This window comes from Labrus mixtus, chromosome 16 (genome assembly GCF_963584025.1).
Source record: "Labrus mixtus chromosome 16, fLabMix1.1, whole genome shotgun sequence".
In the NCBI taxonomy this organism is placed as follows: Eukaryota; Metazoa; Chordata; class Actinopteri; order Labriformes; family Labridae; genus Labrus; species Labrus mixtus.
This window is the reverse complement of record NC_083627.1, coordinates 11,100,955-11,116,836: the sequence shown is the minus strand read 5'-3', so window position 1 is coordinate 11,116,836 and position 15,882 is coordinate 11,100,955. Positions and strand designations below refer to the sequence as shown.

At 40.3% G+C, this 15,882-nt stretch overlaps 1 protein-coding gene across 1 annotated transcript in view; it reads right to left on the bottom strand.

Moving 5' to 3' along the window:
* The window catches only part of kcnk9 (potassium channel, subfamily K, member 9), a 45,746-nt gene extending 34,360 nt beyond the window's left edge, over positions 1 to 11,386 (bottom strand). Inside the window, exon 1 of the mRNA XM_061060332.1 lies at positions 10,821 to 11,386. Within this exon, the coding sequence (XP_060916315.1) occupies positions 10,821 to 11,103 (283 nt within the window). The 5' untranslated portion in view covers positions 11,104 to 11,386. The remainder of the gene's footprint in view (positions 1 to 10,820) is intronic.
* Positions 11,387 to 15,882: the final 4,496 nt, after the last annotated feature.

Genomic DNA, 15,882 nt, shown 5'->3' with positions numbered 1-15,882 from the left:
AGGACTCTGCCAATCAATCCCTGTCAAGATTACAGGGTGTGTTATCACCCACGGGATGAAAGCTGAGCGGAAGCAGAGCGCAGCTTTGATCAGCCTCTGGCCCGTGTGGAGTGTGAGACGAATCCCACAACGCCTCTATTGTATGCAAATAAACCCTCCAAAACATTTCAGCACCTTAACCCTAATATACTGTACACCATATTATTTTCTTTGCTGGAGCCAAATGTTTTTCTTATATCACATCTGAGTCATTTATGAAAATGCTTCCTTGAGACCAGCTTTGTTGGCAGAGGTTATTCACACCTAAACAGCTATTTGAATACATGAATGCAAAGTCAGTTGTGACATAAATAAATGCATGGAGTTTGAGGTAAACATGTTTTTTCTTCCATACAGAATGATTCACTCCTTTATTGTAATCTCCAAATGGAGGTTTACCTTGTTTTCTACCACTACTTCATTTATTAGAATCCTTAATGGCTTTGTTGAATGGGTTGATTCATAATGCACTCTCTGTTAGTGGACGCCGGGTGCAATACGTGAGAGCAAGTCTAAAAAAAAAATTATAATAATTCTGCAGGAAGACGTTGCTGTAAGGGTTCAGAAGCCTGGAGCGTAATGGACACCGCGAGTGGCACAACAGATTCAACAAAGACACGGCGTCTGACTCATGTTTGCAAAGCAGGTTTCCTTTAAAGAGGACAGGTGATTCATTTATCTGTGATGATTGTACCCACTTGTAAAGAACAACATAAACTGAAGCATTTCACTCTGTTCTTTTAAATAATCATGCCTCTGACTAATCTGAGCAGTGATGTGTCAGTCTCAGAACGGTAAGATAGGATCAAACAAAAGAGGGATGGGATAAGAGCTGTAAAGAGAATCATTTCCAGAATAGCATCAGTTCATTTCTGAGAAAATCATAAATCTACAGGAGTGACTGAGAGAATGTCTAAATATTGAGCGATGCATTTAGAGAGTCATCTTTGCACTAACCTTTGCCTTCTAATGTTTGACACTTTTGTGATTTTGCCCTGTAAGGCCTAAAGATGGATTGAATGACACATTGCATTTTAGTTTTGTATCATAATACAGGAGGCGTTCATTTTTTTCAATATGCTGTAAAAAAAAATCTATCTCTGATGCTCGTTTCTTTTCATTTGGCCTTTATTGGCTGATTTTGTTGTTGTTTACATTTTCATTTCTGCACGTACTGCCAACTAACAGTGTACCCAAAATACAACATTTAGCGTAAATCATTTCTTAATTGATTTGTTACAGTGAAAATGAAAATGAACTGGGACAAGAAAATTATGAACAAGTTACACATGCCAACATCCAATTACTCGTATATAAATGCATTTCGACAGACTGCAAATAAAAAAAAAACGTAATATCGGCCTTAAAAATCACAGTTTACACCATTTATGCCTTCGATTAGTTGACTTACATTTGCAAAAGAAAGAGAGAGAGAGAGTTGCTTCATGGACATAAAGTGCAAAAAAAACACAATTGATAAAATCACTTTAAATACCTGATGTACTGATACATGCATTTTTATATACCTTTGATACCCACTGTATCAAATTTGAGACACTGATTTCAACATGATTTTACTGTAGAATAACCTACAAGGATCGCCGGTGGCCTAGTGGTTAGTTTACGCATCACATGAACAGATGTTGTCCTTGAAGAAGGTGGCAAGGGTTCAAATCCAATCTGCGGCTCCTCTCCCGCATGTAATTCCCCACTCTCTCTCTCTGTCTCTGTCTCTCTCTGTCTCTCTCTCTTTCTCTGTCTCTCTCTGTCTCTGTCTCTCTCTCTCTGTCTTTCTCTCTTTCTGTCTCTCTGGTGTTGTATTTATGAATTTCTAGATTTGCTAGCCCTGGCTTCTCCTTTGAGCAACCTGTTGGTCTGTTGTTAATTGTTGTTACTGACATGTGAAAGTAATTGTCTGAATGCTGCTATGACTGTGTTTGTTTCCTGATTATTGTCTTGGCTTCTTTCAATGACTCAGTGGGCTGTGAAACTCAATCATCATTTTGGGATTAACAAAGCCGTCTGAATCTGAATCCCTCTCTCTGTCTCTCCCTTTTTCTGATTCTATCCACTGTGCTATCTCTCTAAAATCCCCCAAAGAAATCTTTAAAAAAATAATAATAATAACCCACAAAATGATGGTCAAATATTTGCTGCCTAGATCCAGTAAATATGCCTATTGACGTATCAGGAACAATTGGAAAGTTTTTCTTTCTTGATCTTTTTCAAAATTGGAGAAAATGTTCATGAAACATCACATTGATGCAGATGATTGACTTCTGCCTTTTTTGATGTGCTGTACAAAGCCCTGTGGAGCCTGCTCTCTGCCCCTGGTTAATTATTTTTGCACAGCATCTATCTGGTTGTATTCAACAGTTCTTTAAGAAAAAAAAAAAAGATCTCACTGAGAATTCAGTGGTCTCAAAAAACAGTGTTTAAAATATGATTCATTCGGCTGCAAAGTTGTTGTGTTCTGCCTTCATTAGCATTTATTCCATGACCATTGTGTTAAATTGTATTTGTTTACTTTTACATTTGTCCTGCATTGGCCCATTATCAGAGATGACATGTTTTTCCTGCTCTGACATTCATGAACAAGGTGATGATCGTTCCAGCTGCAACTGCCTGTACAATTCACAATTAGTTTTTAATGCTGGGAATATATTTTCATTAAATTATTGTTTGGTTCAAATATTTTCATGATTAAAAAGCAATTATCTTTTGTCTACAATTTGATATGGCCTTTAGTGCTGCTCACCCTGATTGAGTTTAATTAGTCTGTGTTTCCAGGTTTGCAGATGTTTTGGTCTTTATGCAGTTTCAAAGGCTTTTCTTCCAGCAAGTCAACAAGAGTAAATCAAATTAAGACCCAGATATTATTTAAAAGACTAGAATTTTGCCATAATTCAAGTTGATACACACACACACACACACACATTATTTTCGCCTCTAAAGCTGTCTTTGGTCTCCCGGCAACGAGAGCGTCTCAACGCTGTGAGAAAGAAAGGTACCTAGGCCGACATCATGCTGTGGGTGCTCTGTCATAACAAGCAGAGTTGCAGTTTCGCTCACCTGCTGTCATAATTACGTGTCATAATAATATTCAGTGTAGATGGTCACAGGAATAAATACAACAAATGCAGAGGGTCATTCTGCACAAGTCACTCTTTTGACTACTGAAACTACTATTACTATCAACGATTTTGTTTGATCACAACATGTAATCCATGGTCTATAAAACATGGAGGTAGTCTCAGTGACATCACCCATTGATTACTGCAGCAGACTTTCAAAGCTGAGGCCGGCCTTAAGCCTCCTGAAAAACAGTCACAACGTGCCTGACCGTCAGTCACATCAGCTACACCCCATATGATGAATAACTCCTCATAATAATCCTTCATAAAATCAAATCAGATGCGTTACAAAAATAAATTCACCCCAGTTATAGTGTTTGACTGATGTAGAAATTACATTTTTAGGCCCAATTTGTTTTTGGAACCAGGCTGTAGAAAAGGAGGATTTTCTGGCACAAACTTCATCAACTGACAAGGTGCATGAAGAGTGAAAGGCTTAGAAGAGGTCAAAATGCTCCGGCAACACTTGTAGTAAGAAGATCAACTTTATTAACAACTTAGACCGACGCGTTTCGGCTCGTGGCCTTCATCAGTTTGTTTTTCACAACAGCTTGTGGCCTGCTACAAGTGTTGCTGGAGCATTTTGACCTCTGGAACCAGGCTGTTAAGATGTTTATCTCTGCTGTAAAAATGGGGGGGTGCCTGATGTTGTGTCGCGTGCCCCAAGTCCAGAGACTTCAGTGATCATCGCAGCAGCCGTGGGTTTGGGTCCGGCCTCGGCCCTTTTACTGCATGTCATCCCCTGACCTTTCTCGCTGACATTTCCTGTCTCTCTTCAGCTTTCCTAGCTAAAATCGGCAAAAATGGCACAAAGAAAACTTGAAAAAATAGCATTTTACAATGGGTGTATCTTCCAGGGCTTTTGCAGACAGTGGACACTTGAGGAACTGTAATTTTTTGTACTTCTGCATTGGGTTAATTCTTCACATCTGAGGATGAGGCTTAATTTAATCAAGTAAATATAATTTATTATCTTGCTTATTTCAGCCTCCTTTGCACTCCATACATTGCACTTTTGTACTATGTAGGGATTTAAGTTTAATGATAATAGAGGGCAAAGTTAATGCCTTGTATGTAGAAACTTACTTGGCTAATAAAGCAGATTCTGACATAACAACTGCTACTACTGCTGCTCCGATTACATCGACTATAACAAGGACTTTGGGATCATGTTTCTGTCTGCCATCATATCTGCATGAAACATTTACAGGTACAATTTTTTAATTCTGCTGCTGCTTCTGCTGCCACAAGTGTTACTGGACTCAAGAGCCTCATTCAGCCTAAAAAGTCTACAGGAATATTTTGCACTGCAATATTACCTCATTACAAACCAGCATGACCACATTCTGTATTTTATTAGATATTCCTTCTTTTTCATAGGTATTCATTTAGTTATTATGTCAGGTTTAAAATATTCCACAGGGAAAATGCAAGAAGCAAACAAAGGTGTCGTTGATTTTCTATGAATTTACCCCAAAGATCATTTTGATATGTCCAGGCTGTCCATCTTTGTCTCAAAGCCTGAAAAATGTTGGAAGTGAAAGTATTTAATTCACATGTTACAGATGTACCAAATACTCCAATTAGAAAACATTTAGTTGATGATTTACATTTTTTTGTCGAATGTCTGAGATGTGACAGAAAAACACTACAACTGCTACTTCTTCATCTATGACTTCCGATACACAACAGTTGTCATTACTTTTACTATACCTACTAAAACTGTAACTACGGAAAGTGCAGTTTTTACACCCATGGGGCATGTCCAGACTTTTTAGACTTGGGTGGCCCAAGTGGGGCACTGACTTATTCAGGGGTGGCATGAAGTATGTGTGTGCACACACATGGATGAATCTTATTAATTCACCCTCTCTGTGTCCCCTCACATCTGCTTTAACTTATTACATTAATTTGTTACACAGTTGTTATAGTCCTGTGTACATTTTAAAATAAATTAAGAAACACAAAGAGTTGCATCATGTAGATATTTTAGTACTTGAAATTGAGACTCTGGAAACATATCTTCTCTAAAGAGTTAAACTTGGAATAATTTCTACATTAAAATGCAAAGAAAGCTACATCCAACATGTTGCTATACAGCCTGAATAGTTGATCAGTTCGGCCTCCAGCGAGGTAAATACCACGCATAGTTTAGGATTTTGGGATGGCACCAGGGGTGGCCTTTCAGATTTTAAGGAAGACTCACTTGGCCACCCCACTTGATTAGCCCCTGATTATAACCAGTGCAACAAGTAATATTATCATAACTCATATTATTATGTCAGCTGCAACTGCCACTAAAACTGCAGATACAGCTACTATTAAATACAACAGCAGCCTCCACTTCAACATCATTATTCCTACTACATACTATTTTATCTAAAGCTTCTACTACCACCCAAACTACACTATCAACCACTACCAATATTACAATTGCTACTGCTACTGTATCAATTCTTATACCACTTATACGGCAACTGCTAGTAGTACTAGTTTGTTAATACAGATTCTACTTAATCAACCATTACTCCAGTTCCTCTACTACTTTAACAACAGCTGACGCAAAAACTGAAACTGTTTATGTCATACTTTTACTACAACTATTTATATTCCTCCAACCACCACCACCATCGCTACCACTAAAACTACCATCACCAGCACCACCACCATCACCAACACCACCACCACCACCACTACTACTAAAACTATAACTAATACGACCACCACTACTGCTAATACTACTACTAAAACTATAACTAATACTACTACCACTACCACCAACACCGCTAATACTACTACTACCACTTGTACTACCACCACCAATACTACTACTACTAAAACTAGAACTAATACTACTACCACCACTACTACTAAAACTATAACTAATACTACTACCACTACTACCACCACCACCAACACCGCTAATACTACCACCACTACTGCTAATACTATTACTACCACTAGGGTTGCAAACGAGTACTCGGTTACCGGAGTTCATTAAATAATAAATGTAATCGATAATCGTTTTGTAGTCCACATTTTTGTAAATGTTTCTTGTTGCATTGTGGGTTCTAAGATAGGCCTAAATCAAAACAGAAAAAAAGGAGCACACTCAATCAGAAATAAAACTTCAGGTGCACGAGCGCAAAAAGAAAATAGATGACAAACAAAGCGCTGATAAAGGCTCTGTGCTGAAACGCGTCCGTTGTTGATCCATACGCTGCTACCCTAACAAAAATATCCCTTTAATTTACCCCTTTATGAATTCACAATGAACAAAAAGTCCCAAACAAACGAAATATGCAATATGATCTACAAAAGTTCAGTTCAAATTGTCTTTTCAGTCCACGGAAAAAGAAAGACTTTCACTTTGCAATTATCGCTTTACCCCGCCAAACCAATGAAGTTTGATCATCCAGGACAGACCAGTATGACTACCACCAAAACCACTACCACTAATACTACCACCACCAATATCACTACTATTATAACTAATACTACCACTGCTACCACCAACACCAATACCACCACCACCACAACTACCACCACCAATACCAATACTACTACCACTAATACTATCACTCCTATTACCTCTGACGCTGATTTCACATCCCTCCCCCCAAAACCCCTCTGGTTTTCTCATGTCGCCCCTACAACGGCTGACACAAGTCCATCGTCCTTCTTCCATTCACCTACCGACCCTTCCATTCATCCTTCCCTCTACCTTTACCCTCATCCCACTTAACCCTTACCTTCCTCCCTTCATCTCTCGACCCTTATCTTGATCCCTTCATCCCACATCCCTCGACCCCTACCCTTTCACCCTTTCATCCCTATACTCTTACCCCCCCAACTCCATCCCTTGACCCCTACCTTCATCCCTCCTTCCCTTCATCCAGCCACCCTCAATCTTCCAATCATCCAACCGCAACACGTATCACAATAAACTATACCAAATCAATATCTTTATTGGTGTTTTCTTTGTTAGTGAAAAACCGAGTCATGAGATATCTCCCAGTCTGCTGTTGACTACTACTGATGACGTATAAGGGTCTCGAAGGGGAAGAATCCACCACTACCCCTTGTAACTCTGTTCTGAGGATGCAAACGGTGTGAGCTATTGTGTGAGAATTTACAGATTCCTCATTGATATCGTTGGAATAATTCTCCTGTAAATGAAGTACAGCTCTGTATGTTTTCATTGAAGCAGATTCTCACTGTGTTTGTTTCTCTGTGCAGTCATATCAGTGGCTGTTAAAACACCACGCTGAGCTGTATTGTTACATTTCTCCTCCTGATTTATTCTGCTGAAAATATACACACACAGCAAGTGTGTGGTAACACATATCTTAATAGGCATCTTTGTTCCATTTTTACTCTTCTTCTTGATGACACTAAATTTAATTAGTTTCCACAAACAGCTCATAGTGGACACAGTCCAAATTGTTTCCTTATCTTTGCAGTAGAGTTTCATTTTGCACAAAGGTACTTTCACTTCTCTCACTTTTTGTGTTTGAAATAATTATTTGAAAATCTATTGAAACAGTGCAGTTTCATTATTTCTAAAAGATTCCTCAGAGTATGAGATAGTAAATCTTATTCCTCAGCGGAGCGATATATATTTGAGCACAGTCTTCCAATCCTTCAGAGAACTCATCAAATCAAAACTTCACAGCCTAAAGAGAATGACAGTTGAGTCAAATATAACCTTAAAAAATCATATTAACTTTGGATTTAGCTTTCTCAGAGTGCAAGACAAAATGCCTTATAGGTCTGGATAGTCAGGAAAATGATAGAAAAAGAGATGAAGACACTTTTCTGTGATTGTTTCACTTCATGGTCGGAGGCATCGAGAACATTTCATCCGTCCCAAACTTACAGTCATTTCACTTAGTACTGAACAGATCACACTAGCAAAAAGCCATACAGCCATTTCCCTGCGTATGTTTTAATCGAATAAAAGTGGAAATGCAAGTGACAACGTTAACTCGTTGTTTTTCATATGAGTGATCTTGAGTTTGGGGGATAGTTACCTCTAGTTGAGACAAACTGTTGTCCTTTACTCAAATTTATAATGTTGACCATTTCAAACAGTCTGCCTCACACTAAAGCAGGCCTGCTCAGATTTTTTTTTTTTTTTTTTTTTACTTCCTGTCCTTTAGCCTCAGCCCCCTCATTTACTCTCACACATGAAGCCAATATTTTCAAATGTGTAAGGTGAGTATGGATGTTTTTCAAGAAAGAATAATGTGATCCTAAACCAGCTGGGCACTGGAGGGTTAAACTGATACAGCAGGAAATTGTGCCTTTCTTTTTTTTGGGGTGGGAGGGTCATATTTTAATGTGCAGATGGATACACATCAGATGTTCTTGAGTCATCTTTCCTAGAAACGGTATCTATAATCGAATCATCGAAGAGTGAGTTCTGTCAGATGGGACCCCCTTAGGGAGGTTTCCTACCGTCATTGCAAAATGTGCACATTTTTGGCCGCTGCTTTCTGGGCCCCTTATTGGTCTGAGGCGCAAAGCAGTTGCCTGCCTTACTCACAAGCAGGGCCTCTGAATGTATACGGCTTTGTTTATGAAATCATTTAGTTGAAGAACATTACTGAGATGTTGTTTTATATGATTAACAAATCTGCTAATTTGTAAAACCTTTCATTCAGAAACTGTTTTTTAAAAACATAATTTGCCAAAATGTATTAAAGTAAGACAGCAATTGATTGAAGATTGATATTGAAGGTTTGGTCATATATCATGATGCAGGAAACTGAAGACAGAAAAAACGTACAGTTTTACCTCCAACTGATTTTTTAGTTTGTACTATTCCACAGTATCAGTATTTTAAAAGGTGTAAACGGCTCTAAGTGGAAGACTTTTTTAATTTGGACCTACAGGCTATCAAACATAATTCTTGCAATCAGGAAGAAAAGTGTCTTGTTCTGCCAGAGTTGTTTTCTCTTCCTTTGTCTGCTTCAACCACGTTAATTTATTTATATAGTCATGGAGAGGAAAATCTGTCCTGTCTAACTTTCATCCAAACATCCGTATGCATACATTTCTCAGCTTGTCCCACAAACTCTTCTTTCCAATCGTAACAGTATGATCATGTATAAAAGAGAATCTGTTTCCTACAGAGGAGACTCGGGCCTGCAGTAGATGTAACCACTTCACACAACATGAATATTACAATGGCTCTTGTTGCAGTAGCCTGGAAACAACAGTGGATCCGCCTTCACTGCTCTGTGCAGTCGTCCCTTTTAAGTGTTGCCTGGCAAACTGGAGGAGGACAGGCCTGGTGCATTAGTCCCCCCCCCCCCCCCCCCCCCCCCCCCCCCCCCCCCAAAGCTAAAAGTCCTCATACTAAAAAAAAAAAAGAAAAACTATCTGACTTTCATATTGAAAGGAAAGCGCGTCTCTGTGACCTCTGCAGGACAGGAAAGTTAATTTCATAATATTCGGCCAGCGTTATAATCTTTAACCGCGTGATAGCTGAAAGTGTAGATTAAACTTGTTTTAAAACAAAGAATATATAAACTGATTCACTTAACTTCAACTCGATTTCTCATTTAACTAATTTAATTCGGCTTTTGAGTTATTTAAAATGCAGAAAGAATAATACTGGAGCGTAAACACAGACGGACTCGGTGATCCCTCCTTCACAGCATGAAATAAGCTTTATGACGCAAATGCATCATCAAAAGTAGCGTCAACATGATGTCATTTATGTTTCCTGTCGGGGAGGATAATAGGAAATAAATGATTCAATGAAATACCGGATTGATACGTCACTACAGGGGAACAACTGAAGGGGAATTGTTCTTGCATGTCATGATCACCAGCTTGAAATCACCTGTTGTTGCAAAGTAGCGTTATATCTCATGGACCACACACCACGTTTTTTGTGCAGAGAGACTATTGAAAAAATACTTTAAAATGAAGCTTACGGATTAATAAACATTAATAAATGGAACAAGTTCACTGGGCTCAGTAAAAGTGACGTCAGCTGAACTCATGCTGTGCCTGCAGCTGAACTCAAAGGAGCTGTCCTTTCAGCACCACAACATACAAAAGCCTGCGGCTTCTCCAACATATGCTCTGCTTCAATCCCGCTATTCTCCTGCACAGCTGCATATCTTGTTTCTAGCAGATCTCACAACAAATGTCGGCGTGTCAAGATCAATCTGTCTTACTTTATGCTGTATGTTGGTGACGCAATGGAAAAGTTGAACGATGTTTGCTGTGATACGGATGTTTTAAGTGTCTTCTGAGTGTGCCACGTCAATCTCTAAAAGCCCGAAGGAATAAAGTACATATCCAGACAACCACATATGCAGTGACACGCAGATTTATGCACGCAGCAAAGCTCCCTTCGGACCATGGAGCGAGATCTGCAACATGTTGCTTAAAACTTTATGTGGACACCTGGTGTATCTCTGCGATCACTTCGGTTTATCAGTAAAAGCATTTAATATGAACATGTTGCTTCGCGTAATTGCTGCCCTCCGGCCATTCTATCGCTTTGGAAATGTAAAATCATGTCCTGTTGCCCAACATTACACACTAGACGCAACTCTAAAGGTTATGATGGGGGCTCGTTAATGCTGGTTTTCAAGACCGTGTCTGCAAAAAGAGACTACAACTTACCTATGGTGGTAATAACTGTGATGGCAAAGTAAAATGACCCTGCGAATTTCCACTGCACCCCGGCTCTGTGGGGCTCAGCCTCCATGATGATGGTCTCCAGTTTGCGGTAATCATCCTCACTGATGTTATATTTCCCCTGGAGACGCTTCTCCTCGGCTTCCAGCTGCTCCTTTTCCCGCATCTCGAAGTCGGACTCCAGGGCGTCAAAGACGGCGGCCCCGACAAGCAGGTATGTAAACGTGCAAATGATCAGGGAAAGGGTCCGCACGTTTTGCCGCTTCATGGCCAACAGGAACCTGCGACCGAGGGGCTCATGTCCCCTCGGATTCCCCGGGAAGGCGCAGCGAGCGTGGGGGAAGCCGTGTGGGCAGCGCCTGGAGGCGGAGGCGCAGAAAGGTGCGCTCCGGTGACTGTGTCCGCGGTGGGCGCAGGAGTGGGAGCAGCTATGTAAACCCCCTGCCTTGTGGTTATCCCGGTGACAGAAACCCAGATCCTGCTCCTGGTTGGCGGAGAGACACAAGAGACTACTGGATCGCCTGGACCAGGAGTCCTGCAGCCGAAAGACCCTGCGCAAGACCTGCCCAAACCAAGTCCTCCCGGTGCGCAGTGCCATCAACAAGCTGCTCCCAATGATCGCCTGTTGGTCTCTTTCCCCACAAGTGAACTAAAGTGATGTGGATAAATTCTCAAGAAAATGATCTTTGACAGATCTCTTTTTCTGCCTCCCCTTGATGCTCCACTCTCACTTTGTCTGTGATGTGGATTCAAATGTCCTAAAACTGAGCATCATCCCGCATGTCTCTAAGTTTCAGCGAAACACCAACCTGTTCATTGTAATCTCATTGGAATGCAGGCTATTTTTAGCAGCCATTCCCCGTGTTCGAAAAAATCCAGGTTCAGTGAAATCTTTGCATCTTCCTCGCAAACAGCAGATGACATCCTCACGTAGAAATGTGCTGAGTCGCTGATAAGACGGGAGGGTCACAGAGTATCGCAGAGGAACAGCAAGTTTGGAGATGCTACTCGCGCGGTGCACAGATCATCACAGCAAACATCTTCACAGGCTGGTTTCCCGTTTACAGCTACTCCTTTGCTGGATCAACTCATCACTTGTTAGAGGAATTAAAAAATATTCCAAGCACGCAACAAATGGTCGCCGACAGGTTCCATCGAGGAGATGAGTTTATCAAATGTATACCTGGTTTTTGGAGATGTAAAACAGAGAGCGCAAGAGGAATATACTTTAGAGCAGAGGCAAACATTAATCATAAGATGCTTCTGCGCGCTCCGTGCCCGCAGTGGCACTCAGGCTCTGTTGCGCGTATCCAAACCTCTTCTCCTCCTCTCCCGCACAGCCTGCTGACCAGTGTCAGGTGAATTAGAGGGAAAATGTGAAAAAAGAGAATTCATGTGTTTCCCTCGTTGCGTGGGGGGGCCTTTGAGTTAACCATGTCTGTCACGAGCTGCTCGTATTCTGAAGGCTCCACATTTTATGTCTCCAGACTCTAATCAGTGGGCGTTGCTCCTCCTGTCTCTGTGTTTCTCTTTTTCCAAGTGTCACGAATCCTCTGAATTCTGACCTCACCATCTGAATACTCCTGGAAGGTTTCTCTCCGGCGGAAAAAAAAAACACCTGCTGGGGAAGAAACTGACAGCTGCTCCCCCCTTCGTCGCCGCACAACGCGACCCCTCCCACCATGACCCCTCCTCCTCATTATATGGACAGAGATGGTTTACTTAGACTCACATTGACACATTAGCGAATTTTTTTTTTTTTTTGGGGGGGGGGGGGGGGGGTTAACTCCAGCAGCAGCAGCGGGACATCAGCGATCACATCCTCACAGGGAGATGCTGCTGCGCTGTCCGAGGTCCTGAAGATTGGTACACTGATGCTCTGCTGCGCGCGATACCATGCGAGTTATAATGAACACACTTCACACACACACACTGCAAAGAGAAATAAAGACAGATTTTTAGACAAGTCAACCTGAGAAACATGCCTAAGCAGGAAGCTGCTAAAGAGCATCAAATGGCACAGAGGCTCCGAGTTCACCGTGTGGCAAGCGAGGAATATTCTCAATACAACATTAACCTAAGAACTACGACAGCTAATGCCATAGGCTTTGAAGTAACACCTGAACATTAACTTAGTTTAAGGCTCCACTTAAAGGATCCAGTACCAACTTTTTTTTCTCGGTGAAGTCTGAAACATGTAAAAGGCAGATGTTTTTGCAACGTTTCTTGTGGTTGTGAAAACGGCCTTAATCTAGCAGAGTTGTGTTTCTGTGCTTTTCTTCAAAGTTTCTTTGGGTCTAGGTTTTTTTTCTTTTTTCCCACAGATAAAAAAAACTTTTCCTTACCCAACTGACAAAACTTTTTTTTATTCCCCTCACCTGTTTCGTAGACGACAAAAAAAAACCAGGAGGATCTTAAAACAGATTATGATGCAGACTTAGAAAACTGAACTGCATATTGTTTTCATCATTTGGTTTTTAAGGGCTTAAATTCAAAAGTAAAGGAAATCAGAACCTCAAAGAAATTCATATTCAAGAAAAAGTCAATAATGCCAGCCAACTTATTCAAAACAGTGTTAAAACTCTGAACAAGGAGAGGGGAAAGTGGCCAATTAGGCCCAGTTCACATGATTAAGCTGATTAAGAAACCATACACGAGTTGAAATATATTATAGAAAGTAAAAGCAAGTCACTGGTATCTGTGGTTTCATTCTCCTACCACCTGATGCACATTCTCTGCCTCTTCACTGATTTGTACATGGAGATTATTACAGAATAGACCCATGAAATGATCCAAGATGGCCCTCCTGCTCTTAGACAAGCAGCTTCAGAGCATGCAATTCATTGTATATGCTTTACTTAAATGAGGCTTCACTATTGGGAGAAAATGTGTTTTTCAGCCGTTGATCTGTAATAAAAGTATGAGAGTGTCAGGCAAAGGGGATGAGACAAAGATTATTATTTTATAATAATAAATAATAAAGTTCAAGTTTTAAAAGAAAAAAAAGGAAGTGTAGATTCTTGTCTTGCTTCATTTTGAGAATTAAATTAAAATGTTGATTATAAATGGTAAAAAAAATAATAATTCTCCTCTGACTTTGTTTTTCTTTAAGTTGTTACAAATACAAAAAGTTTCACAAGATTATTAATAAATGGATTTTCTTGTATTCATGGTTCAGATTTCTTGTTTTATTTTCTCTTATTCTTCCCTCATGTTGCTGAGCTTTCTATTTTTCTCTTCATATTCTGCGGTTAAATTTTTAGTGCTTCCTGTTTTATTTAGTAGTTTTTGCCCCTGTGTATCATGTCTACGGTTACTTCCTACCTTTGTGTTTATCCCTCTACTTTCAATTGCCTTCATCATCCCCACCTGTGTCTTACCTGTGTGTGACTGCCCTGTGTCTTTAGTCTCTCCGTTCCTTTCCCTTCCATCTTATTGCGTCCAACCTACCTGTGGTCCTGTGATACATAAAGTGCTCTGATGGCTTGTTGTAGTTTCTCCTATTTGTGGATTTTTTTTTTTTACTTTTGCTGTATTTTGAAAGAAGTAAAACATCTTTTGCCTTTTTGTATTTAGATTATAATTAAATACCATTGTAGTCTTCTCTTAGGTCCTCCTCTTTGTTTGTTCCGAACACAGAAAATTAAAAAAATATATTTTCTTTTTGTAACCCCTCATGTACAATTTCCCTTGAGTGAATGAGATGAAAGTCTTCCTCTAAAGTGAACTGAGTGATAAGATGAGCAAATGTTAAAGCTTTAGTCTATTTCCAAATGACGTATGTGTTTTGTGTGTTTGTGTTTCACACTGATGTCATTCCCATTTGTGTAAGCTTTTAACGGATTGCCACAGAGGACTTCTGAGCTACAATTTCCTCTTCAAACTAATTTTAGATCTGAAATGAAACACCGCAAAATTGCCAATGTTCTCCATGCAAACCCAACTCGCGCATCAATAAAAAAAACACAAACAGGAAACAAGCTCATCTCAGTAAAAAGTTGAGTGCATGCAGAAGCCAAAAGATCAACCGCATGGTTCCTCAACTGCAGCCATTAGAAGAGGGGAACGAGCTCCTCTGATCAGCACCGTCTGGATCTGATGTCGCTCTATATTTAGCTCCCTTTCTCACACCTCAAGTTCCCGCTCAGCCCTCCTCCAGAACTCCTAATGCATTTCTGCAGAAGCTCAGAGAGAATAGTTTAATAATGGCAACAGCTTGGATTAGTCTCCATGGTAATGACACGAAACTTACAGTACAAGTGCTCGGCTCATCACACAGGGCTGCATGCACACACACACACACACACACACACATACACACACACACACACACACACACACACACACACACGCACACACACACACACGCACACACGCGCACACACATGCACACACACGCAGACATGTGACTCTGACGTATCAAGTGAAACAAACTGAAACATCACACATGAAAAGGAATGCAGCTGTTTTAGTTTACCAGCAGCTGAACACTTCTCTGTTTAGGTTGCACAAGCCCAAAATAAAAACACTCCGCAGTCTGGATATAAATCTGTTTTTTATTGATCTGTACTGTCTGTAGGGGTTACATATCATCCTCACATCAACAGGATGGACTACTATGAAATATTGCTTCACAGAAAACAATATAAATCAACAAAATCAATCAGTGTAGAGGTCTTTACTTTAATGATTCCAATAACTGTATCATCACCTCCTGTGTTTTTCTAAAGCCTGTTGTATATCTTATGATTTTTTTTTACTGGATGCCTGGCTGTTTACGTTTTCTCATCACTGTACATGTACATTAGAGCACTTGCTATCTGATGCAGCTGTAGGAGGAGTTGCGCAACCACAGCATGCTCACATGATTGAGTTTGTCTGATAAAAAAGCTGCCGAGGAATATTACTGCACCGACGAAAACAAAAACAGATGCAAAAGTGATCTTCTGTCTTTTGTGCAGATATTAAGACATTTCAATCGAGAATGGTTGCTTCACTGATCCTGTAGGGGAGGGTTCAGATTTTTCTGCCCATTATACAGTTTATA